This window comes from Bufo gargarizans, chromosome 2 (assembly GCF_014858855.1).
Source record: "Bufo gargarizans isolate SCDJY-AF-19 chromosome 2, ASM1485885v1, whole genome shotgun sequence".
Taxonomy (NCBI): Eukaryota; Metazoa; Chordata; class Amphibia; order Anura; family Bufonidae; genus Bufo; species Bufo gargarizans.
The window spans coordinates 492,696,530-492,721,579 of record NC_058081.1 but is presented as its reverse complement, the minus strand read 5'-3'; the positions used below and the strand labels follow the sequence as shown (position 1 = coordinate 492,721,579).

The 25,050-nt window shown below is 44.0% G+C and overlaps 1 protein-coding gene across 1 annotated transcript in view; it reads right to left on the bottom strand.

Annotated features, from left to right (window-relative positions):
* Positions 1 to 3,376: 3,376 nt before the first annotated feature.
* GALNT10 (polypeptide N-acetylgalactosaminyltransferase 10) overlaps positions 3,377 to 25,050 on the bottom strand; it is a 167,440-nt gene continuing 145,766 nt past the window's right edge. Inside the window, exons 5-12 of the mRNA XM_044281185.1 lie at positions 18,899 to 19,084; positions 18,432 to 18,615; positions 13,713 to 13,830; positions 8,587 to 8,694; positions 6,445 to 6,666; positions 5,365 to 5,481; positions 5,136 to 5,285; positions 3,377 to 3,863 (exon numbers count right to left, since the gene is read on the bottom strand). Of these exons, the coding sequence (XP_044137120.1) occupies positions 3,696 to 3,863; positions 5,136 to 5,285; positions 5,365 to 5,481; positions 6,445 to 6,666; positions 8,587 to 8,694; positions 13,713 to 13,830; positions 18,432 to 18,615; positions 18,899 to 19,084 (1,253 nt within the window). The 3' untranslated portion in view covers positions 3,377 to 3,695. The remainder of the gene's footprint in view (positions 3,864 to 5,135; positions 5,286 to 5,364; positions 5,482 to 6,444; positions 6,667 to 8,586; positions 8,695 to 13,712; positions 13,831 to 18,431; positions 18,616 to 18,898; positions 19,085 to 25,050) is intronic.

Here is a 25,050-nt window from a genome sequence, read left to right as displayed (position 1 = left end):
AAAAAAACTACCAAAACAAAGCACACACCATGTGCATGTACATCTCCGAAAAGGGATTTTGTTTTTGTACTGGGCGATATTGGTGGCTTTACGGGGTGTAAAGAGTATCTGTCCAGGGAATCAGGTGTAGCCCCTTCTTAGGGCACAGGTCGGGTAATTACTTTTACATAGACTGGAAGCCATTGCTATGACATGCATATACAACGTCACTCACTCACTGGTCTGTAAAACCCAATCACACAAATGGCTTGTGAGCACAGAGAGGTAAAAGGTGAGAAAACAAATTGCACATTCGCCACGGTCCACTTTCCTCTTGTCCTGCAAGGCACTAGTTATAGTTCAAGTTTAGCCATTTGCTCTTCATGTAGGCTTCCAAGCTGGTTATTTCAATGATGCTGCATTTAAAGGGGAGATCCAATGAGGGGTACACCTTCTTCTCAATGTGTAGCAAATTGCTTTAAAATGGAATCCCACCTTAATGCATGAGGGAAGCCTTACTGATTTGGCTTATAAGTTCATTCAACCAACGCTGTATTGGATAAGCTGGGGTGGAGAGTTTAAGTGACATAAACCTCCAGGTACCACCAAAAAAGGTTTGAAGAGTGATCCTTTAAAAGGCATGATCTCGTGAAGACAACTCCTGTCCATATGGCCTACAAGGGTACGGGGAAAGAGGGACCTTCCACTACGAGCCAGAACAACTCATCAGTCAATTAGCTACACACTTGAGCTAAGTGTACCCCAAAGTGGAGCATGAAACCATTCACGGTGCAGATGCTGTGGCACAGTAATCTGAGACATCATAATGGTCCATCTATATCTGTATGTAGGCATGAAATGTAAGAGGAACCTTCCATATTGCTCACACCCTGCTCTTCACAAAACTGACAGCACTGGTTCATTCCACTACAAAACCATTGCTTCTAACGTCCATTTTATATGATAAGGGGGACTTTAAAGGTGTTCTCTAGGAATGATTTAAAGTGGCCGCCAGCAACCTGTCCTAGAATGTAAGCAGGACTGGTTGCCTCCGCTTGCAGAGCTTCCTAGGGGGATGAGAGGGTGGGACCTCACTACACTGCTCTACAATAGATGGTATCCTGCCTACGATATGCCATAATGGCTGAGCAGCCTGACAGGAAAACTCACCCATATGTAGTAAATGCAGGTGCCAGAGTCTAGTGTGTAGTGAGGCTCCGCCCCCTCACCATCCTAGCCAGCTCTGCAAGTGAAGGCAACCAGACCAGCTCACATTCTAGGACAGGTTGCTGGTGGCCCTTTTAAATAATTACTCGAGCACCTCTTTAAGCCTTGCTTCACAAAAAAAATAAAAAATGAAAAATAGGTTTTAAGCCCTCTTGCCCAGCAAAGAAATACTTGTCTGGTCACAGTAGCAACAGTATCATGCAGGGCAAAGGCATTTTTTGGAGATCCGGTGACGTACCGGGGCTCTCCATGGGCCTTCCAGGAAGCCCGGTGACGTCACCGGCACTGATGGGCGGGATTTAAAACTGCTAGGGCAGCACTAAAGCCCGCCCATCAGTGCCAGTGACATCACCGAACACACTGCCGAGCGGAAGTTTCTGCCCGGCAGTGTGTTACTGAAAACAAAAGAGACCTTGCCTGTGCGATTTAGTGCAGGGCAAGGCAGCGCATCGAAGCATAAGATGCTCCGATTCTAGCCTCAGGGGGGCTGCCTGGGTGAAAATAAGGGTATGTCCGGGTTCAGCTCTGACCCCGGACAACCACTTTAAACAGCAAGCAAACTTTTAGCTTCCAGGCTGGCAGGGCATATATTCGACAGTTGTGCACCCAAACATAAGAAGTAGGTAGAGGCAAATTCAGCAAGAGACAGCAGCTGGTATTAGGTGGGCAGACCCCAAAAATGGACTGGACATTATATCTGATCTCAGTTTAAAAAAGGTGTGCTACACAAGAGGTGATACCATAGCAGATTTTACCCATTAGTTGCAGGCTGATAATAATCCTCTTATGCATAGTTTCCTTAAGAAACAAAAAATTATTTGACAACCGTTGGGAAACTACAATGCCCAGCATGCCTGCAGTGCTAGGCAATTTCCCAAATGGGTGACAAGCAGCAGGGCACTAGAATATTCTGTGAAGTAAAGCAATTGAACCGTCACCTATTTGTTCACCACAGCATCTGTTATCCTGGGTCTCATGTATATAACCCAATGTAGTTCAAAATTGGAGACGTCACCCATAGCGACCAATCGGATCATTTCTTTTCCACCCTCCACTGGGTGTAAATGCTGCAATCTGACTGCTTTCTAGGAGTCAAACCCCCATTATTGGTCTGCACTGGTTTCTTATCATGAGGCCCAATGGGGAAAGAAAAGTGACCATATCACCAATAGCAACCATCGAATCGCTGCTTCCGTTTTCCAGCCGGCCTATAAACCTGGTTGCTATGGGCAACAGCAAAATTGTAGTTTTTTTTGCGCTATTTTTCCCCCCATTTTTGGTTATTGCCAGCATCATTTAAAATAACTCAGCCACATACATACATTCAAAGTCACCCATCTAATTTTTTTACCCTTAGGCCCCTTTCACACGGGCAAGTTTTCCACGCGGATGCAATGCGTGACGTGAACGCATTGCACCTGCTCTGAATCCTGACCCATTCATTTCAATGGGGCTGTGTACAAATCGCAGCATGCCCTATAGAAGTGAATGGGGCTGCGTGAAAATCACATTGCATCCGCAAGCAATTGCGGATGCAATGCGATTTTCACGGATGGCTGCTAAGGAGATGATGTGAATAAATAGGGATGAGCCCCGAAACCCCATTAACGTCCATTCACTTTATTATTTTCCCTTATTACATAGTTATAATGGAAAATAATAGCATTCTTTAATACAGAATGCTAAGTAAAATGACCAATGAGGGTTAAAAAATAATAAATAAATAAATTACTCCTCATCCACTTGATCGCGCAGCCGTTATCGTCATCTTTCTTCTTCTTGCAGGACCTGCGCTGACGTCATCGCGCTCACCACGTGGTGAGGGTGGTGACGTGAGCACAGGTCCTGCTGAATGCAGATAAAAGATCCTTCCATCTTCATTCAGCAGGACCTGCGCTGACGTCACCGTGCTCACCAGATGGTGAGCGCAATAACGTCAGTGCAGGTCCTGCAAGAAGAAGAAAGAAAACGATAACGGCTGCGCGATCAAGTGGATGAGGAGTAATTTATTTATTTATTATTTTTTTAACCCTCAATGGACATTTTTCTTAGCATTCTGTATTAAGAATGCTATTATTTTCCCTTATAACCATGTTATAAGGTAAAATATTAAAATCTACAGAACACTGAACCCGAACTTCAGTGAAGAAGTCTGGGTTTGGGTCTGGGTATCAGAGTCAGTTTTTTTATCACGTGCATGCAAAACGAATTAAAACGCTTTGCACTCGCGCAGAAAAAAACTGAACGCAACGCAATCGCAGACAACACTGACTGCAATTGCGTGCGCACTCGCGAGGGTTTTCCGCAATGCATCCAGACCTCTTCCGCGACGCCCGTGTGAAAGGGGCCTTACACAAATGGAAAAAATGACCTGAATAAAATAAATCTTTTTGCCAGAAGGAAACCATTATTTCACCCAACAGTAAAAAATATAGATTTAAAATATATATATTCCTATTTATATATGTATAATCCTTTCTCCTCGGCTGTTATAAGCCCCGGTCACGGTTGAAGGTCTCTAAGACTGTGAAATTGGTGTTCTCAAAAGTCCATTGCTGTGTAGGGGAGCTAGGATTGCAAATATTCATGAATATCTTGCGGTCAGACTCTTTGCAGTCCATGCAGCTGTTGCTGGTGGGGTGATAAATGGTCTTGTCCTAGAAGCAGAAAAGTGCATTTGTGAGCTTACAACCGTCACATACGCTGCAACTGTATTAATAAGGGGGCATCTCTCCTGACGTGTCTGATATATCAATTCCGGAACATCCTTTTTAGAACTCTGCCTTGTACTGTTCCTATGTTATTCCTTCTGGTTAATGCCATTCCCTTTGTAATATGGTGTGCCCCTAGTCTAACCCCCCAAATCCCATGTTAAATTCCAGCGGGAATCAGACCACTGGGACCCCGCTGTGATCATGAGAACCCCATACCCTGCGGCCACTGTACAGGACTGCTGGATCCTCGGATGAATACAGCAGCAATGTGCATGCTTTATATCCTGCTCCATTTACTGTGGGGGGCCTCACAGGATACAGGGTCCATGTTCTTGTGATCGGTGGGCTCCCCAGCAATCAAAACACCAATCAGCTTATCTTATTCCATTACAAACCCTTGTTGTGCTGGGAAACCCATTTAAACAAGACCTTTCACCTCTTGGTTTTAGTAAATTCTTATATTTCTCATGATACAACAATTCTGGAGCATCTTCTCTTAGATCTCAGCGTTTTGCGTTTTCTAAATTATTCCTCATAGAAATGTATAAATAAATTGGTAACTGGGAGTTATCAGTTGGGGGGGGGGGGGGTCCCTACATAGCCTGACATTGACCAATTGGTGCTGACAGTATCAGACTATGTAGGGACACACCCTTTTGACAAGGGGAATGGTAACTGCCAGTGGTCAAATATTCATAAATATTCAGGTGGAACAACAGAGGAACGGTACAACATTGATGCTCCAAAATTGTTATTTCATGGGAAATACAAACATTAACTAAAACCGACACGTTAGGAGTGTTGACGGGTCCTCTTTAAATAATGCATTTTCCGTTTAATGTACAGACTTTCAGATGACCCCTCTCCACCTCTCTATCAGCCAGTTCAGACAACCTCAATATTTTAGGCTATGTTCTCAAGTTCAAGTTCGGCGTACAAGGTTGGCATTATCTAAGTATTCAGTTTTAGATTCCGCTACCACGGACAACCTGAACCCTGTACGCCGAACTTGAAAACACAAATTCTCCCAACACTTTTTATCAGCTATCCTAATGCCAACAGGTTTCCCTAAATTTTTAGTCAGGGGGCTATATGCACAAGCTATGCCAAGCAGACAATGAAGAAGCTTAAGAAGAAAGGAAGATTATTACAATGTGATTATCACGTTTTGAGAGGACAAGGTAACGAGAGCTATGACATACTGCAGATGCTCACCTTTCTGTACTTCCACAGCTGGTTCCCTTTCATCCCGTGGCAATCAAAAAGTGTAACTGGACTTGTGTGTGATATGGCATCAAAGCAAACCTTCTTTGTATGTAAGGGGTCTCCAGGGCGAATGTCCTCCCTCCAGCCCAATGTGAACACCTGGAAGACAGAACATTTCAGCGCCCTCATCACTTAGCTGCTGTTCGCACTTATGGTGCAGAAGGATGACTGTGCGTACCTGCTGGCTGCTCCATGCATCAGCCTTACGTCCCTTGGTGCAGGTGTCCAGGCGCAGCTCAGAACCCATAGATCCGTGCTTACTATCTATACACAAGCCGATCTTCTTGTTCCGAATCTGTACAGCAGAGGCTGACCGGTCAGATCAAGTTAAATAAAAAACACTTTTTACCTGCAGTACTAGGGAATTTAAAGGCTATGGACACCTCTGGGGCATTTTTTTATTAATGATTGCATTTTACTCATTTTGGGCTAAAATCATGTTTTTATTTGGTCTTTCTTAAAAACCCTTTCAGGCATTTCTGAGATACAAGGGTTAAAAATCAGCCTGTTTGCAAGCTGTTACAGTCTGTTTTCTTTGAATCCTGTCATCTGACAGCTTATGTGTAGCTGTTATCCCTAATCTCCTGACCTCATAAACACGCATTATAGCTCAATTCTTATCAAACTGATAAGAATATGGCTTAAATAAGTGTTTATGAGGTCAGGAGATGAGAACTACACATGAGCTGTCAGATGACAGGATTAAAAGAAAACACTAAATGACAGCTATTTAACCCTTGTATCTCAGAAACGGCTGAGCATTTTTAATAAAGGCTAACTCAAAAAATTATTTTTAGCCAAAATGCTTCTGAAGTTGTACACAGCCTCTAAAGCTATTAGGCCTATTGAACACGACCGTAGGTGTCCCATTGCCGTATTGCGGACCATATATTCGGATCCTCAATACACTGGCACCGTTCAGTACGCATTCCTCATCACGAATGCGGACCTGAATGACTTGAATGGGTCAATGGTAAAAAAAAAAACGGCCAGAATTCTTGTCTCAAACCTGCAATTTTGGGATCTTTTCCCGTACATGTGCACTTTCTCTCTATACTTGCTGTGTGATGAAGAGAGCTCACCTCAGCCTTTCTTCAGTCTTAAAGTATGCAGTCTCACAGACACACTAAGGGGGAAAAACCTGCAGCTGCATCCCCTCCCTTGAGTATTGTGTAATGGGAACCTGTCAGGCCATTTTCCCTCTATGTTCCGCTGGCATTCTTTCCAAACATGCCCCTATCTTTTTTCAGACAGTTACCTCTCCCCAGGCAGCTGCTGGAGGTTCTACAGGAGGGTAGTATTTGGACAAGTCCCACGCCACCTTGGTCATGAACCACTTGAAATTCTGACAGTTTAGCTTGGTGCGTAGTTCCTTCTGAGAAGCCACATCCCCTGGTGAGAGATGGCGGTAATCTGGACGTCTCTGGTAGATGTATTCTGCATACTCATCCATCCAAACTTCAGCGACTCTCTTTAAATTCTGCAAGAACATAGAGTGCAATTAGACGGACATTACATCGAAAAACCACCAAGAACAAAACGAAGAGCATTTCCTTGAACTATTTACTCCAACTGCTGAGTGTGAAGTTAGGCAGAGTAATTTCCATGTTTCCCTTTCAATGGAAATCCTTGTAGCTGGCAGCCTGGAACATAACTGAACAGGTAAGGCGATTTTCATACCTGCCCTTGCCCTTTCCGCTATCGAGATCCGTCATAGGGTCTCAATAGCGGAGGAAAACAGTGTCAATGAGGATAAAACTGAACTGAAGGGAATGGAGTGCACCAGAATGCATTCCGTTCCATTTCATTGAGTTCTCATCGCGGACAGAATAATGCTGAGTGCGTTTTGGGATGTGGAGCAAGACGACGCCGTCTTGACTCACAATGTAAGTCAATGGGGACAGATCCGTTTTCTCTGACACAAAAGAAAACAGATCCGTCCCCCATTGACTTACAATGGTTTTAGAGACGGATCCGTCGTGGCTATTTTAGAGATAATAAAACCTGATCCATTCATAATGGATGCAAACGGTTGTATTATCATGTCAGAAGCGTTTTTGCAGATCCATGACGGATCCAGCCAAAACGTAGATGTGAAAGTAGCCTTAGATACACTTCTCTTAATAAATGAATGTAACAGGCTTCTGCGTCTGTTACATTTGCGCTTATATTCTATAGAGTTTGATTTAGGATCAATACACTTTAATGGAATTTCACACCGTGTCCACTAGATGGCACTCCAGCACAACATTCATAACTCGTGTAGGGCTATGAAGTAAAATGCGGAGCCGTCTGGAAATGTCACAATTGGTACATTGAATAAAAAGAAGATCCTACATCTTTCAAAGGACTAAAGTTGTAATGCTTCACATGGTGGTCCCAGCTGTTTAAAATACAGCTGCATTCAGACTGACGTTTGGGACCTGGGACTGCTGTTTCTGAACATGAACTCCCAGTGGCTACCCTCCCTGGTGCCTGTATTCTGTCATCGGATGTCATCGGGCACATCTCTGCTCATCCCACTGACAGCATGCCCTGCAAGTAGTGAAATCCTACTGCTGACTGCCCGGGGGAACCTGATTTCCCTGAAGCTGCCCTCCTCTAAAACTTCCTTCCTGATAGTAAAGGGAGGCTTTGATAATGAAAAACTGTCAAGTAATAGCTAATATACATTACAAATGCTCAACTATAAAGCCTTCCGCGTTAAATCCCCAGTAAGTACAGGTCCTGGCAGTGGTCTCTACTTTTAGGTTGTTTTGAACTGTTTTGTCGTTCCTCCGATAGATCGGTTTCTTACTCTTCTCCATAGGTGATAGCTGCAGTTGTATATTGGATTCATCTAGCTTTCTAGAATCCTGAATGGCAAACCCCCTGGCCACTGATATGCAGGAATGTATAACTGCGTAACGAGGCAGACTTGTAGTCTGGATAAGCTGGGTGACAACCCCTGTAATCGCAGCCATACAGGTGGTCTAAAGCTTTCTGAGAAACTAAACAGTAAGGGTCCATTTACATGTCCGTGGTGTGTTGCGGATCCGCAACACACCCGGCCGGCACCCCCTATAGAAATGCCTATTATTGTCCGCAATTGCGGACAAGAATAGGACATGTTCTATCTTTTGCGAAGCGGAGGAACGGGGCCGCTCTTCGCAAATGCGGATAGCACAGTGTGCGCTGTCCGCATCCATTCCGTCCCCATAGAGAATGAATGCGTCAAGATCCGTTCCACAAAATTGCAGAACGGATGCGGACCCATTTGCAGATGCATTGGAGGGTAACCAGGAGCACACATGTGATGGACTATCCTCAGGATATGCTCAGTGGGGAACTGACCCTCCTGGGACCCCCAGCAATCAGCAGATCACAGAAGTAGGAAACTATATGAGTGGCCAAAAGTTACCCTCGCCAAGCTGACACCAGCGGGAACCTTGTACGGCACATATTTTCGGTATATATGTCCGACTCGTGAGCATGGTGCATCTTCCATGCGGCCTCCACACATCCAAACCTAAGATGAACAAAACATGGTTACTGATTGTGCATTCAGGTATTTACTAGAATTACTACTTCTACTACTACAACCACTACTCTACTTCCAGTAATGTGAGAATCCAAATTATATTACAGTTATATACCGACAACGGTATTGAATTAAAGGAATTACACTTTTTACTTTGTTCTTTCATATTCTAAACGTCCCTGCATTGGAGGTCTGGCATCAAAATAGGACCATTGCAGGGACTTTGATGGTATAGCCACGAGAAGTGGGGTTGCCCCTTTCGGAGTGGGTGCTCCGCTTGTAGGTAGGGGCAGTCAAGGGAGAAATCAGGGACAGATGACCTGGCTCCAGTGACAACCTAACAATTGGGACCCCATTTTTCTGGTGGAATCCAAAAAGATTACTGGATTTCAGATGAAATTAATATATGAATCCTATGGAAGCTGAAAACATCCATTCACCTCAGACCACTGTTGGTGTAGAAATATTGAACAAGGTGGAACTGTGAGTAAAGACGGGCTGGATATGAGATATAAATATGCCCCAGCCCCTGATATTAATAGTAACCTTAATCAATATATTAGTACCAGACATATGTTTTGTATAATTGTAGAAAAGATTGATAATAATGTTTTTGTTTTTTTTATTGGTATCATTAAAAGTTATATTTTAGTAGGAGTTATTTCTTTCAGTAACTCTTCAGTAAGCCTCTAGGAATTTGGAGACAGCGATTTAAGATAACCTAAAAGTTGTAGTATTCCCCATATCCCTAAAATGTGTATGAAAACCTACAAGTAGTAGTATACCTCATATCCCTAATATTTGCATTATAACTTACAAGTAGTGTTGAGAGAACTTGTGTTTTCATGTTCGGCATACAGGTTCAGACCTTAACGGAATTCTATGACGGCATGCACCACGGAAGCCTATAAGAGACATTCCGTCATAATACAAGTCTGTGCTGACCATAGACTGCTATTATGATGGAATGCAATACGGAATGCCTCTTATAGGCTTCTATGGTGCATGCCGTCATAGAATTCCGTTATGGTCCATGGTAGCGGAATCCATAACAGGATTTCTTAGATAACCTGAACCTGTACGCTGAACTTAAAAACACAAGTTCGCTCAACACTATTTACAAGTAGTTCATCCTATATCCCTAATGTGTGCGCAATAACCTAAAAAGCAGTATACCCTGTATCCGTAATAAATTTATGAGACCCTAAAAGAAGTAGTATACCCCATATCCTAATATGCACACGATGACCTACAAGTAGTAGCATTCTTCATATCCTTAATCTGTGTATGAGAACCTACATTTAGTAGTATAGCCCATATCACTAATGTAAGCATGTGAACCTATAAGTAGTTGTATAACACCTCTCCTTAATATATGCATAAGAACGTAATAGTGGTAGTACATCCCATATCCCTCTAGTGTGTGCGACAACCTACAAGTAGTAGTATTCCCCATATCCCTAATCTGTGCCTGAGAACATACAAGTAGTAGTATTTCCTATATCCCTAAGGTGTGCACATGAACCTACAAATAGTAGTATTCCTTATATCTCTAATGTGTTCATGATAACCTACAAGCAGTAGTATTCCTCATATCTCTAATGTGCTCATTATAACCTACACGTGGTAGTATTCCCCATATCCGTAATCTGCTCATTATAACCTACAAGTAGTACTATTCCTCATAGCTCTAATGTGCTCATTATAACTTACAAGTAGCAGTATTCCTGATATCTCTAATGTACTCATTATAACCTACAAGTAGTAGTATTCCTCATATCCCTAATGTGCTCATGATAACCTACAAGTCGTAGTATTCCCGATATCTCTGTGTTCATGACAACCTACAAGTAGTAGTATTCCCATCCCTAAGGTGTGCACTATAACCTACAAGTAGTACTATTCCTCATATCTCTAATGTGCTCATCATAACCTACAAGTAGTAGTATTCCCCATATCCCTAAGGTGTGCATTATAACCTACAAGTAGTAGTATTCCCCATAGCTCTAATGTACTCATGATAACCTACAAGTAGTAGTATTCCTCATATCTCTAATGTGCTCATTATAACCTACACGTAGTAGTATTCCCCATATCCGTAATATGCTCATTATAACCTACAAGTAGCAGTATCCCTGATATCTCTAATGTGCTCATTATAACCTACAAATAGTAGTATTCCCCATATCTCTAATGTACTGATTAGAACCTACAAGTAGTAGTATTCCTCATATCTCTAATGTGTTCATGATAACCTACAAGTAGTAGTACTCCCCACATCTCTAATGTGTTCATAATAACCTACAAGTAGTAGTATTCCCCATATCTCTAATTTGCTCATATTAACCAACAAATAGTAGTATAACCCATATCGCTAATGTGCTCATGATAACCTACAAGTAGTAGTATTCCTCATATCTCTAATGTGCTCATGATAACCTACAAGTAGTAGTATTCCTTATATCTCTAATGTGCTCATGATAACCTACAAGTAGTAGTATTCCTCATATCTCTAATGTGCTCATGATAACCTACAAGTAGTAGTATTCCTCATATCGCTAATGTGCTCATGATAACCTACAAGTAGTAGTATTCCTCATATCTCTAATGTGCTCATGATAACCAACAAGTAGTAGTATTCCTTATATCTCTAATGTACTCATTATAACCTTCAAGTAGTAGTATTCCCCATATCTCTAATGTACTCATTATAACCTACAAGTAGTAGTATTCCTCATATCTCTAATGTGCTCATGATAACCAACAAGTAGTAGTATTCCTTATATCTCTAATGTGCTCATGATAACCTACAAGCAGTAGTATTCCTCATATCTCTAATGTGCTCATTATAACCTACAAGTAGTACTATTCCTCATATCTCTAATGTGCTCATGATAACCAACTAGTAGTATTTCTTATATCTCTAATGTGCTCATGATAACCTACAAGCAGTAGTATTCCTCATATCTCTAATGTGCTCATTATAACCTACAAGTAGTACTATTCCTCATATCTCTAATGTACTCATCATAACCTACAAGTAGTAGTATTCCTTATATCTCTAATGTGCTCATGATAACCTACAAGCAGTAGTATTCCTCATATCTCTAATGTGCTCATTATAACCTACAAGTAGTAGTACTCCCCACATCTCTAATGTGTTCATAATAACCTACAAGTAGTAGTATTCCCCATATCTCTAATTTGCTCATATTAACCAACAAATAGTAGTATAACCCATATCGCTAATGTGCTCATGATAACCTACAAGTAGTAGTATTCCTCATATCTCTAATGTGCTCATGATAACCTACAAGTAGTAGTATTCCTTATATCTCTAATGTGCTCATGATAACCTACAAGTAGTAGTATTCCTCATATCTCTAATGTGCTCATGATAACCAACAAGTAGTAGTATTCCTTATATCTCTAATGTACTCATTATAACCTTCAAGTAGTAGTATTCCCCATATCTCTAATGTACTCATTATAACCTACAAGTAGTAGTATTCCTCATATCTCTAATGTGCTCATGATAACCAACAAGTAGTACTATTCCTCATATCTCTAATGTGCTCATGATAACCAACAAGTAGTAGTATTCCTTATATCTCTAATGTGCTCATGATAACCAACAAGTAGTACTATTCCTCATATCTCTAATGTGCTCATGATAACCAACAAGTAGTAGTATTCCCCATATCTCTAATGTACTCATTATAACCTACAAGTAGTAGTATTCCTCATATCTCTAATGTGCTCATGATAACCAACAAGTAGTACTATTCCTCATATCTCTAATGTGCTCATGATAACCTACAAGCAGTAGTATTCCTCATATCTCTAATGTGCTCATTATAACCTACAAGTAGTACTATTCCTCATATCTCTAATGTGCTCATGATAACCAACTAGTAGTATTCCTTATATCTCTAATGTGCTCATGATAACCTACAAGCAGTAGTATTCCTCATATCTCTAATGTGCTCATTATAACCTACAAGTAGTACTATTCCTCATATCTCTAATGTACTCATCATAACCTACAAGTAGTAGTATTCCTTATATCTCTAATGTACTCATTATAACCTACAAGTAGTACTATTCATCATATCTCTAATGTACTCATTGTAACCTACAAGTAGTACTATTACTCATATCTCTAATTTGATCATGATAACCTACAAGTAGTAGTATTCCCATCCCTAAGGTGTGCACTATAACCTACAAGTAGTAGTATATCCCACATCCCTATGTGTATGAGAAACTACTGGTATTATTATAGACCATATCCCTTTCTAGACCACATAAATGTAATTGCTCCTCAGAGTCTGAGGAAAACTGTGTAACAAACAGAGAAGTGGTGACCATTGGTCCAGCAGTGTTCACATTTGCAGGAGACATAACACAAAGGGATAACTCAGAGCCTTCTCTTTCATTTGCGCGCTCAGCTTTGCTGCAGAGGCCATTGCAGGTACCGGCTGCCATTCACCTCATGTTTAACATACCCATCCAGACATTCTCTGTACTGTTCTGTGCAATGCAATGAGCTCAGCATGAAAATAAATAGGCTTAGTTAGCCCCCATAGCCCTGCTATCCTTCATTTCCCAGATTCCATCCGCCCCCTCCCAGCAGCCAGCCCTTTGTGCTTGTGATTTCAGCTCCGTTATTAATCTATCAGCTCCAGATGACTGCACCACTTTATCTTAATTTCAGGACAATAAACGGAGCTGTTTCTCTGCGACTTGTCCCTACCCCGTCAAAGGGGCTCACGGCGGGTGACTAATTACAAGGGGTGCAGGCTGCAACTTATCTGGTAAATGGGAACGTGGCAGGCGGAAGGTTTGTCGCTTTTACAGGTGTCAGAAGCATTGAGGAGCGTGGCAGCTACACAAGCAGCTAAGCACCTCTCTGTAGGAAAGTCATCTAACCTATCAAGACAATGCGGCACATGAGAAGTTGCTTGCCCTGGCACAAGGACGGGCAACCGCCTGGCCCGACTGACCTTGAAAGATATTTCATACTGCTCTCCTCCCCAAATCTCCAACCCCGGGTCGTATCCTCCGAGCTCCCAGAACCATTTTTTCTCCACAGCAAATAATCCACCGGCCATGACGGGAGACCTGCAATGAGAAGCGAGTTAATGGAGATGCTGCACACAGACAATACATTTCCGTGGTCAGAACCCCCGGCGGCCCTGCTGGCAGAGACAACACTTCATTTGTATGACGACCGCTGCCTGATGGATTCTCGGATTGTGCTCCATGTTCTTAACAATTAATCCGGCCGCTCTGGGGCAGCTTACAGCAGATGTGCGCGGCTACGGTTTATGGAGCCAGGCGGCCACAAAACGGGGGCATCTTAAGACTGATTCACATTCAGCTGTTTAGTGCATTTAGTCTATGGGCACTATGCATAACAAAGAGATAAAATGGTATGCACGTGGCATACAGTACATTCATTATTGGCAACCCACATCACTCTCTATACAGGTGTGTGCAGGTTGTGAATGGGGAAGGGATTCTCTCTGGCACTCGCCGCTCCTCCTCATGGTAAGGCTAGGGTAAATTCTATATAAACAGACATATTTATAACATTTTAGGTGATCCAAGCCAGTTTTTCGGAACCCACAGAAAATGGTAACACTTCTGACAAGAAGGGAAAGCACACAGTGGGAGAGGAGTCTCTGTGACTACTAGGAGGTAGGGCATCCTGCTAGGACACCCGAGCGGACCACAAACACGGGCACTGGCCGTCCATCATGGATTGCAGACCCACTGACTTGAATGGGTCTGCAATCCTCAAAATACGAAGCAGTGCAGAGGTACGGATCAGAAGCCCATGGAAGCACCACAAACAGTTTTCGTGGGATTTCGGTCTTTGCCTCTGCACTGCAAAAAATAGAACAAATTCCATTTTTTTGGCGGTGCAGATCGTCTCTTACGGATCGCAAACCCTTTCAAGTCAAAGGGTCCGCAAATGGGATGTACATGGATGGTGCCTGTGCATTGCAGACTGCTATTCGGAGTCCACGGCACTGGCACAGGACACACATGAGGATAGGCTGCTCCTGAAGGGGTTTGCGTGGAGAGGCCTGCAGTGACTGCTGGGGAGGTGGGCAGGAGAGTGGGATACTAGAAGGAATGGTGGGAATTCTGTAAGGGAGCTTCCATTGTCTTCTCTGGATACGGAATCGCTATTTGCAGAGCCTGGCGCAGCAGTCAGATCTCATCACAATACTCATGAGTCAGACAAGTGCGTCATGAGATATATAGAAAGCAGGTGAGTATATACCGGTGTGGCCACCAAGCAGTCAACCAGGCCCAGAACAGAATGTCACCGAGTGCTGGTGTCACTATATTCTGGCTCCATTTCACTCAATCACGCTGTGTCAGAAATAATGGCTGCGCTAATCAGGTAATTAGTCATAATGCTGCCACCTAGCAGTTGTCAGCACAGGGAAAGGGAGATAAGGATATCGGCTGCACAGGGCGACCTGAGCAGACTGAATACTCCAGATATCTGAAAGCAGAGATCCAGACGAAATGCATGACATCTGGGACAATTACGCCCAAGACTATGATTCATCATTAAAGCGCCATTCATTCCATGAATAAGACGAGTTACAAATTGGTAATGAAGGAGAGAGGATCCTGCCCGCAAGGGCTTACAATCTACAAGACTACCAGCTATCTTCATTTATATGAAAGGCGGAGAAGCTAGCTACTTCCTGTTACCATTGGACTACACCACCCAGCATCCTTATAACCTCAGACTAGGTGAAGACTGGACTCCTTCAAGAACAATTGAACATTTTTTCCATAGACTGAATGGACACAGAGCTACTGTAGCTGAGAGGGAATATCAGGCGGTTAGAGGACCTGTCACCTCTGTTCTAGTTACTACTTGCATGCCCTTTATGTAACAATAATTCTGGAGCATCTATTCTTATGACTCTGAGTTATACCATCCCTCTATTATTCCTGTTAAAAGAAGTCATGAATGTATTATTAGCAGTTTGCAATGAAGGTCCTGATGGGTGTTACCAATTGAGGGAGGGCTGTCCCTGCACAGTCTGTCACTATCCAATCAGTGCTGCCAGTGTCAGACTGTGCGGGGACACCCCCCAAATCGAGCTTCATTGCAACCTGATAGTAATTAGTTCTTAACTTCTAGTAGGAATAATAAAGGAACGGCACAACACAGAGTCATAGGAATAGATGCTCCAGAATTATTATGATATGGAGAATGCAAGCAGTCACAGGAGAGGTTTGAGGTCCTCTAGAACCTCCTTCTCGCTCTTGAAATGCTGTACACTTGGATAGGTCGAGAACAGCTGACACGGACTCCTATTTCAGCCATGGGTTCTGTTCACACAGGCACAAGGGGCTTCCTCCATCCATTTAGATTTCAGTATCATGCAGCGCTATACTTGCTGTCAAGTCAATGGGGCCTTCCAGTCTGAACGAAACCCTACAGAATATTTCTATATTCGCCTAAAAGACCTTTAAAAGGGTTCTGTTGATTCCGCGGCGCCCTCCCTGCTCTTTTGAATATGTGAATTGTAATGCTGTATCTTGGTAACAAGACAACCAATACTTTTGATTCTGGTGGAAGTACACATTTCTGCATTCATTTATGACAAGCCAACAATATATTTGAAAAAGGGAAAGGTTAACCCCTTCTTCACCTTCAACACAGAGTCGCACAGAGAAGCCTGAACACATCATTCATCCATGCAGGATGGAGCTCAGCACTCCGTTATTGAAATCTCAGCGTAATTTGTGATCCATTACTACAACAACGGTGAAAACAATTTCTAGACAATCACATTCAATACGATAAAAAGAAATATTTTATCCAAACAAAAAAAGACACTAGAACTGAAGAACAGACCGTGAACCATACTGTGCTGGAGCGCTGCATGGAAGCGGTGTTCAGAATGGCGGAGATCCTGGATCAGTAGGTCAGTGTAATATACGGTACTATGACAGTTGTCATAACCACTTAACCTTGAGGGCTGTGGAATGGTCTTTGTCCAACACTAAACTGTGATTGTTCCATTAAAGAGACTGTGTAACGAAGACAACCTGTCCTTAAACCCTGTTCGGAAATTCACACGACCGTAAGGGTTCCATAACTGTATTGCGCACAGCAAATGGCAGGTCCGCAATATACAGGCAATGGTAGTGTGCACTGCGTGCTTGAATGGGTCTGCGATCAGCAAGATACGGCGAAAGCTAGGACATGTCCTATCTTTCGCAAAGCAGAGGCACGGATCAGAAGCCAAGGGGTTTCAGGTCAGTGTTTCCCTACCACAAAAGACCAGACATGTCCTATCTTTTGCCGCATTTTTTGAAAAGCGGACCCATTCAAGTCAATGGGTCCACACCGTAATACGGGATTCACACAGCTGGTGCCTGTGCATTGCGGACAGTTATTTGTGTTTCGCAGCACGAGCCCTTATGGTCGTGTGAATGAGCCCTAAGAGTGCATTGCGCTTTAGCGGTCCTACCCCGCCTGTGCATTACATGGATGGATGCTCATTTTAATGGAAGCTGCAGTATGTTGGCTCAGTGGGCATTTCTTGGGTGTGGAGACGGGACCTGGGAGTAGATATCAAAAGGGAACCCAGTAAGCACCAGAATCTACTCCTATGTCAAATATTTTTCTCCCCTGGTTAACCTCTTTAATGTAGGCTATCTGCATAGTTGCTTTTTTCCATTTTAGATGCATTGCCTTTAACATAAAGGGAGTCTGTCACCAGTATATGGCCATATACAGTGCTTACATAGCTCTGTAGCACACCTATACATGATTGTAATGGTACCTTTGTTCTTTTCTTTAGACTTGCACCAGCAGGAAAAGCGGCCTTTCATTCATATGCAAATGAGCCCTGGCAAGTGCCGAGGGGAGGCATTCCCTGTGTAGGAGCCCAGGCTGCTCTGCCTTCTTTTCTCTTTACTCCTCCCCAGCCTCTGCCTTTGCCCGCCCTCCTATTCACTTGCCTCATCGCTAGGTGGGCAGGCGCGGGATCTCAGCCGGACCTAGAGATGGGGCAAGGGAATAGGAGGGCGGGCAAAGGAAGAGGCTGGGGAGGAGTAAAGAGAAAAGAAGGCACAGCAGCCTTGGCTATTACACAGGGAACCCTCCTCCCGAACTCACGTCCCAAATACCACGCATGTGCAGAACCAGTCACCTCACTCGCTGATGAAAAAAAATCTAGAATATTCGCAATTACGAAGTGCCGATATTCGCGATAAGAGTATTCACGATCAACACTACTACTGATCATATAATATATACTGCGCAGCTGCGAGACTTGGAAGAGATGGGGTGGAGATGAGCAATCGTAGAGGGTGTGTCATTAATTTGTGGGCGTGGCTGCACTGCAAGAGTCAGAGAATGCTGGACTCCTCTCTGAAGCATGGAGGAGACAGGACTCATCTAAGGGGCATTTACATATATGGCGGGAACATTTATTTTAGGTTATTCTCTGAACTGATATTAAAATCAATTCTGAATGAACTATCATTATTAATGTATTAAAATGCATTTATAGAAAAGTGAGTGGATAAATAGGCTTAGAAAGTGATGACAGGTTTCCTTTAAGAGCTAGAGCTTCCCCTCAGGTGTTCATTGCGTGGCACCAGTGAGATGATCAGTTAGTGTGCATGGCTTGTCCAGTAACACACCATAGTAAAAAAAAACTAATGGCACTTACTCAAAAGGCTCACTGGGATCGGAGTTCACTAATTCAGGGGGAATCGGGATGCGTTTGTAAAACATCTCCCAGTCAAAGGCCCCCCGCATGGCATCTCCAGCTTGTGTTTCATATCCAAAATTGTCGTGATCGATGACATCAATCATAGGGCACACGATTGTCTTGCGGTTCTGGGCTATACGATCTGCGGGAGGAGAGAGAATTTCATTTCAGACAGATCCAAGACGTGATTTACAGCAAATGTAGATAAGCTGCTATGTGCTGTAATTGCAGCAATGAGCTGTCTGTACATAATCTCTGCTGTAGGAAGAGATTTAGGTCAGACACCCCGCCAAAACAAGAAAAGACCTCTGGAGGATGCACAAGCCTCTGATCCATATAATGCTGTGCGTACAGTAAATACACTGATTAATGATGTACACGGATGCTGTAATGATATGGCGGAGCAGTATCGGCAGTGCTCTTACCCAGCAGTGGAGGCAGCCAGTTCACATTGGCCTCACAGTGCGAGTCCAGAAAAGTGATCACTTCTCCAATCGCCACAGAGGCCCCCAACATACGTGTGCGAATGAGGCCTTCTCTCTTCTTCGTGCGGACTATTCTTACTTTGGGAAAATTGACCATGTAATCTTCCAAGCGTTTTTTCAGATGATCTGAAAAATGGAGAAGAAAAAATAATATTCAGATCTGGGACCTCACAAATCTATAGTGCTGACCTTGCTGAGATTGAAGGGGAAATCAGTCGGAATGAGCTCATGATTCGTCATCGGTACAAGAGGACATTGGAGTAGTCTCAGACTGCCACAGATGTCCAGTACAAATGAGAATTTCGAGAGTGATGAAACTCCTTTGGCAGGGTTTGGAGATTTCAGTTACAAGAAATCAGACCCAACTTCTAAGCCAAGGTCTAGTCATATTCTTGGAAAGTTGTATCAGATTTTCAGTAGCAGAAATCTCAGGGCAGTGCCAAAGGGTTTTGCATTCTCTAATAGAGACTTTTAATTTTGGAAATCAGTGGCGGTCTAAGACTCGACAAATGGAATCGTCTCGCATGAATCTATGATATATCTATCACTGGATTTTCCCTTTAAAGCACACATTCTTCAGATTTAGAGTTAAAATATGGTAACTTTTAGATTTCTAATTGCTTGCAGAAAACAGTTAGGCCTCATGCACACGACCGTTGTTCGGGTCCGCATCTGAGCCGCTGTTTTTGTGGCTTTGGTGCGGACTCATTCACTTCAATGGGGCCGCAAAAGATGAGTCAGGAGTCACACGGTCACTAGTGCAGGACGGACCTGACGGAACAGCTTGCCGGAGGTCCGTACTGCTAGTGTGAAAGTAGCCTAAAGTTAAGCATGTAGAAAAATAGACATATAAACCATGGCATCAAACTCAGTATTGGGGTGCGTTCACGACCGTATTTTCAGTGCGCATCCGATCATCATTTTTTTGTAGATTGCATCCAAACCCATTCATTTCTATCGGGCTGCAAAAAATGCAGACCGCACCAAGCCGCAAATTATAGAACATGTCCTACTTTTTTCCATTTTGCGGACAAGAATAGGCATTTTTTTTTTGTGGGGCCCACAAAAAGTGTGGGATTCACGTGGACCGCATCCATATTTTGTGGATCCTCGATTTGCAGATCACAAAACTGGTATGGTTGTGTGAATGCACCCTTATGTATACAGCCGGGTTTCTGTGTCCATGAATGCTGGAACCAGTGGCCTGTTAAAGACAGGATAAAGCTCCTCACCACCAACCTTGTTTGGTAAGGAAGACTTGAGGCTCCAAAAAAAAAAAAAAATATATATATATATATATATATATATATATGTGTTGTGAATGAGGCAGCTTCTAGTCTTCCTTAATACCATCATATGCCTTCTATAGCCTACAAACCACAATGCCATCCCATGGCTGACATAACATTCATTTGCATACTTTTTCCCATGCAGCAGCACTACTTGTAACTAAGACTCCATATACCCGCCGAGTCTCTTCAATGAGAATCAGCACTATGCTTATACCACACAGTAAAAATATTTAAAGGAGGTGTCACCAGTTTTATGGTGTCCTAACTAAGGGCAACATAAACTAATGACAGGTCTCCTTAGCAAAATGCTGGGTCGCTTTCATTAATTCACTCAGCTGTTTTGCCAAAATTAAACTGCTCCAGGACATGCAAATGAGTCCCCATATCAATCAGAGTCAGGTGGGCAGGGAAAACCATGAGCTCATGAATATGGGGACTCATTCACATGTGATGGGGCTGTCCGGATTTAAAGGTGAGGGCGGCTGAAAACTGGAGACAGATTCCCTTTAATTAACTATGGAATGAAAGGCTGCCATCTGCTGGGCAGAAATAGTAGTGCAGCAGCTGGACCCCTGCCCCACATTGTCTCCTCTTATCTCTAGCACTGCTGGAGAGATTTAGGTCACCTGTAGAGCAGTATCTCTGTAAATCAAATCAGTTCTACTCTGTAGGTTTTGGCCATTATTTATAGAGTAAACTTTCACCATGGCACGGCTCGCTTACACCGCTCCTGCAAAATAATGTTTCTTTCCTCTACTGCTTTAAAAAAAACAACTGTTTTAACTTTTTCCCTTGCAATCCTCTGGGGCACCATGGCAGACATTAAAGCTTTGCAGTTTTAATAATTTAAGAACTGTGTGTGGCTTTCAAGGAACAGACATGGTAAGAATGGTCTCAGAGGGGAGCCGAGAGATGAGATAGATGCGTTTTGCCAAGGATTCTTACCGCTACAGCAAAACTAGTAACAATGTTAAAATGGAACAAAATAATGAGGTACAGACACATTAATGTAACCAATCCAAGACAGTTTCATAAAAAAATACTCTTCCCAGATAAAACTCCAGTAAAGTTATATTTCCCAGTGTAATAATCGACTCAAGAGTCTTTTGGACTTCCTAAAAACAATAGCTGGAAAACTAAATATTTTTAAAGTCCTCTGTTAAGTAACATAAGTTGAGATCCTTGGTTCACAAGTTAGGACCCTCAAGGCTCTTGACTAGGAGTGTCAAACTAATTGATCAAAAGGGTTGGTGGCATGTTCATGAGCACCACTAACTTTTCTGTTCCCATATGCCAGGCAAAATTTATCTTAAAGGGAGATTACTGAGTCTTTCTATTCATTTAAAAAGTTGACTGTAGCACTGATTGGGGTAATAATCAAGACTGTTTTCTAAAAACATTCAACAGTTTTCAAATAATCGATTTACAGTGGTCAGGACTGATTTTGCTACCATAGAAGCGCAAATGATCTTTAAAATTATCTTTAAAAGTTCTTTGCATACTTCTATGGGTAGGAGCACGGTGTATGAAAGCACAGACAAGGCTCCAGGTTGACAGACTGGCTGCATAGACAAGCATGTGTCATCATATACTCATCCATGAACATGATCTTTGAAGAAACCATTTATATGCATTTGGTGCTGCCAGACGACTACTGAAAGGTTAGTCCTTCCCTCAAAAAGTAGGCAGTACTGAACTGACAATCAGATATCATCTCGGTTCTGGTGGACACTGCTTCATAGAGGGTTCTGGTGGACACTGCTTCATAGAGGGTTCTGGTGGAACCCCGCTTCACAGAGGCTTGTGGCAGGGAATGTTTTATAGAGACCTCTGATGGAAGACCATGACTGACCCACTCAAAATATCACGTCAGTAAACAGCCCGATTCTTGAGGTAATATTGTGATCACCATAATTTGCAATTCTTTTTCTGGTGAAGTTTCAGGAAGTGACACATCTAGGAAGACCATGGCAGTCACATATAAAGTTTCCTATAGACAATTTTATTTGCATTTTGGTTTACTGCCTACACTAAAGCGCCTACAACAAGGTCAGTGATGCCGAAAGTATCATCTTAATAGGAATATATATTGTAATAACTACCAGCAAAATACCTATGGACCAGATCAAATATATATTACACCAGGGTTAACAGTTTTTTCTAGCTGTGTGACTGGTACTTTCACTTTCTGCTGGTCATCTAATAAACCTTATCTCTAAACTACTGAGAGGTCATAAACACTTATTTAAGCCATATTCTTATCAGTATAATTAGTGTTTATAATGTCAGAGAGCAGAGATAAGGAGTCCCTCTGATCCTGGTCTGATGGAAAAGACAGGAAATCCAAAGGGTGCTTCTAGAGCATCTCAGCTCTGTACATAAAAAGGACTCCATATTTTTTATAAAGACCAAGTTAAAAACATATTTTTAGCTCAAAAGGAGTAAAATGCAATAATTAAAAAAGGCGTATTTAGCCTTTAAAGGGAATCTGTCACCGCATACCTTCATGTAAATCCATGTTATTATACGTTAAATGTGTGATTGTCAGGACATTCTAATGCTCTTGATCCCTTTTGTTTCCTTCAATTCAGAGAAATCTGCCTTTTAACAATACGCAAATTAGCCCCTTGAATTCCATCTGCCTGCCATCCTCTGGGTGCAACAACAACACCAACGTTGCACCAAAGGGCTAACAAGCTCCCATGTACCAAGTGAAATTGATTTATATGAAGGTATGAGGTGACAGATTCCCTTTAAGAGCAATTTATGTCTGATCATATCTATGGTGCCGCTTTCGGGTGTCAAATGGTCTAAAGGACAATACCTATGATGATCGGACCAAGTCAGTATTGTATACTATACTAACATCTTTTCATTACTGGAGCTCAGATATTTTGCTTCAATCATAGCAAAATCAGCACTACTGATCGTTTAGTTTAGGCTCCGTTCACACCAGGGGCGGGCTGGGCCAGGGGGCAGGGAGGCAATTGCCCCCCAGGCCGCCTGTCTAAAAAAATAAATAAAATAAAAAATAAAAATTTTTTTTTATTCTTCAGGGCCGCACCGCCATCACCACAGGCGGCGCGGCCCTGGATGTAATTGCGGCCGTGCTGTGGGGCAGGGGAGGGAGAGGCGTGTCCCTCCCCTGTTCTTCTGATAGGCCGCAGGCACTAATGCCTGCAGCCTATCAGAGGCCGGCTCAGGCAGCGCGATGACGTCATTATCATCGCGACGCCTGAGCCGGCAGCACACACACAGCAGGGACACAGGCCGGAAGAGGCTTGCATCGCTGCTGATGGAGGTAAGTATATATATATTTTTTTTTCTTCTTTGCGGGGGGCTGGCACTATGGGGGGGGGGGAGATCTGGCACTATGGGGGGGGGGGGGAGATCTGGCACTATGAAGGCACTATAGAGGGAGCTGGCACTATAAGGGGAGCTGGCACTATGGGGGGGCACTATAGGGGGGGCTGGCACTATTGGGAGAGCTGACACTATGGGGGAGCTGGCACTATGGGGGGGGGAGATCTGGCACTATGGGGGGGGAGATCTGGCACTATGGGGGGGGGAGATCTGGCACTATGGGGGGGGGGGAAATCTGGCACTATGGGGGGGGGGGGGAAATCTGGCACTATGGGGGGGGGGGGAGATCTGGCACTATGGGGGGGGGGGAGATCTGGCACTATGGGGGGGGGGGAGATCTGGCACTATGGGGGGGGGGAGATCTGGCACTATGGGGGGGGGGAGATCTGGCACTATGGGGGGGGGGAAATCTGGCACTATGGGGGGGGGAAATCTGGCACTATGGGGGGGGGAAATCTGGCACTATGGGGGGGGGGGAAATCTGGCACTATGGGGGGGGGGAGATCTGGCACTATGGGGGGAGATCTGGCACTATGGGGGGGGAGATCTGGCACTATGGGGGGGAGATCTGGCACTATGGGGGGGGGAAATCTGGCACTATGGGGGGGGGAATCTGGCACTATGGGGGGGGAATCTGGCACTATGGGGGGGGGGAATCTGGCACTATGGGGAGGGGAATCTGGCACTATGGGGGGGGATATCTGGCACTATGGGGGGGAGATCTGGCACTATGGGGGGGAGATCTGGCACTATGGGGGGGAGATCTGGCACTATGGGGGGGAGATCTGGCACTATGGGGGGGAGATCTGGCACTATGGGGGGGGAGATCTGGCACTATGGGGGGGGGGGGAGATCTGGCACTATGGGGGGGAGATCTGGCACTATGGGGGGGGAGATCTGGCACTATGGGGGGGGAGATCTGGCACTATGGGGGGGGAGATCTGGCACTATGGGGGGGGGAGATCTGGCACTATGGGGGCACTATAGGGGGAGCTGGCACTATAGGGGGTGCTGGCACTATGGGGGGGAGATCTGGCACTATGGGGGGGAGATCTGCACTATGGGGGGGAGATCTGGCACTATGGGGGGGGAGATCTGGCACTATGGGGGAGAGATCTGGCACTATGGGGGGGAGATCTGGCACTATGGGGGGAGATCTGGCACTATGGGGGGGGGAGATCTGGCACTATGGGGGGGGGGAGATCTGGCACTATGGGGGGGGAGATCTGGCACTATGGGGGCACTATAGGGGGAGCTGGCACTATAGGGGGTGCTGGCACTATGGGGGGGAGATCTGGCACTATGGGGGGGGAGATCTGGCACTATGGGGGGGGAGATCTGGCACTATAGGGGGGAGATCTGGCACTATGGGGGGGGGGAGATCTGGCACTATGGGGGGGGGAGATCTGGCACTATGGGGGGGGAGATCTGGCACTA